Source organism: Eurypyga helias, unplaced genomic scaffold (assembly GCF_000690775.1).
Source record: "Eurypyga helias isolate BGI_N326 unplaced genomic scaffold, ASM69077v1 scaffold6801, whole genome shotgun sequence".
Lineage (NCBI taxonomy): Eukaryota > Metazoa > Chordata > Aves > Eurypygiformes > Eurypygidae > Eurypyga > Eurypyga helias.
The window spans coordinates 9,174-10,907 of NW_010230113.1; the positions used below are offsets into that span (position 1 = coordinate 9,174).

General features: G+C 38.1%; 1 protein-coding gene across 1 annotated transcript; it reads right to left on the minus strand.

The window, feature by feature from the left end:
• Nucleotides 1–1,000: 1,000 nt before the first annotated feature.
• On the minus strand, nucleotides 1,001–1,308 carry LOC104516331 (cortexin-3-like). The gene is given in 2 exon segments (XM_010160626.1): nucleotides 1,001–1,197; nucleotides 1,200–1,308. Coding segments are annotated over 2 exon segments (306 nt in total).
• Nucleotides 1,309–1,734: the final 426 nt, after the last annotated feature.

Consider the following 1,734-nt stretch of genomic DNA (forward strand, 5'->3'; position numbering starts at 1 on the left):
CTACTGAATTTCATGCAATCTTATAAATCTTTCTTTCCCTTATCACTCATGCAGATAGGTTTTCATTTACACTGACTTCTAGGAATGGGCTTTCATTGTACAGATTCATTCAAAGGCATTTATGGGTAAAGAGGTTGGTGTTTATTTATTGATTCTTAGCACCAACATTTCAGTCATCCAATTAGGAAACAAAAACAATGCAGTGTGGCCTACACACCAAATAAGCAGACTGACTGAATGCTGGAAATGCAGGGTTTGAAATACATGCAAGACTGAAATTTGTTTGGATAAGCTGTTATAAGAACCATGTAAAAAACCTTCCTTGACAGAAATTAGTTTTGGAAAAAAAAGACAGATAGGCCAAAATCATTATATATCTTATTTACAACAAAGACTGCAGTCTGTGATTTGTTAATATTAAGTAGTACTAATGCTAAGAAACAACACCTTGGGAAACATGGAGGAATTTTTTTTTTTCTCCTGAAATTTTCTAGCTTTTTTGATTTTATCTTACTGTACGGGAAACTTCCTTACTTGTCGTCAGAGCATAGGAGATAGAGTAAGAAGAGTCTTGTGGAGCTTGAAAAGCTAATTTACTACATACAGGTCATAAAAACACATTCTTACGTCCTTTGTAAGACACCTTCCTCCACAGACACTTGTTAGTGATAAAAAGGCTATATAAGAGAAGATGTGCTCTAGAGTCTCTTAGCTGGTTATAAGACACCACATACACACACACATGTTCCCATGCATTCTCAAGAAAAGTTCTGCTAATGCAATCTTTTTTCCAGTGAGGAGACTCACTAATCCACTTTCAAAAATTTAACTTGCTTTAGTATTTTATTAAAATCAAATTAATTGTGTGCATATTTTTACGTTGCAACTCCTATAGTATTTGAAAAAATGTAAACAAGATACAAAATAAAGAGATATTCCAGGATTTTTATTCCTTTATCAGAATGCTATTTAGCTATTTAGGCTGCACAATTCCTAGTCTCTAAGCAAAAGCATAGTCAAACTGACCTTTCTCCAGTCCATCAGGTCAATCAGCCCAGGCTGATGTTGCCATGCTCTGGCAGGGGTCAAGGAGAATTCGGAAGCAATGACCAATGAGGATTCCCAAGAAAATAAGTAATAAAGTCACAAAGGGAGATGTTGTGTTCTGTTCTAGGGTCATGCTAGAATTTGGTGCTTGTTCCCAGACGGCACCAGAGTGGCAGTGGATATCTCTCCATCCAGGGAGGATAGGGAAGCTATCTAGGGAAGCTGAAATGAATAATCCCAAGGTTGTCTTCTTTTCATCATCAGTTTGCTGAGGTCAGAGTAGAAGCCATTCAGATGTACTTTGCTATCTGTAGGACAAGGAGGAAGCAATGTTTGTTTGCTTCAATACAACTATCTCCTAATGAAGAAAAATGAGATGGAAAAGAACTTGACAGCAGGCTTGCTTGTTTCTGCGTCATATATGAGACCAGTTGGAAATCCTGTTGGCAATGCAGAATCCAGCCACCAATATTAAATGTCACTAGACCCTGAGCTCTGAGACAGCAGTAACCTCTCCTTATCAACCATATTAATTGGACTGAGGTAGAACATTTCTCTCCTGTAGGGGGGAAAATGCGGGTTTAATCACATTTCTCCAGTGTGTAGCCCACAGAAATGACAAATTGCATGCCTTGTTGAAGGACAGACAAACTGCAGTTGATGCTACTCTAAGATGGGGGAGAGGGG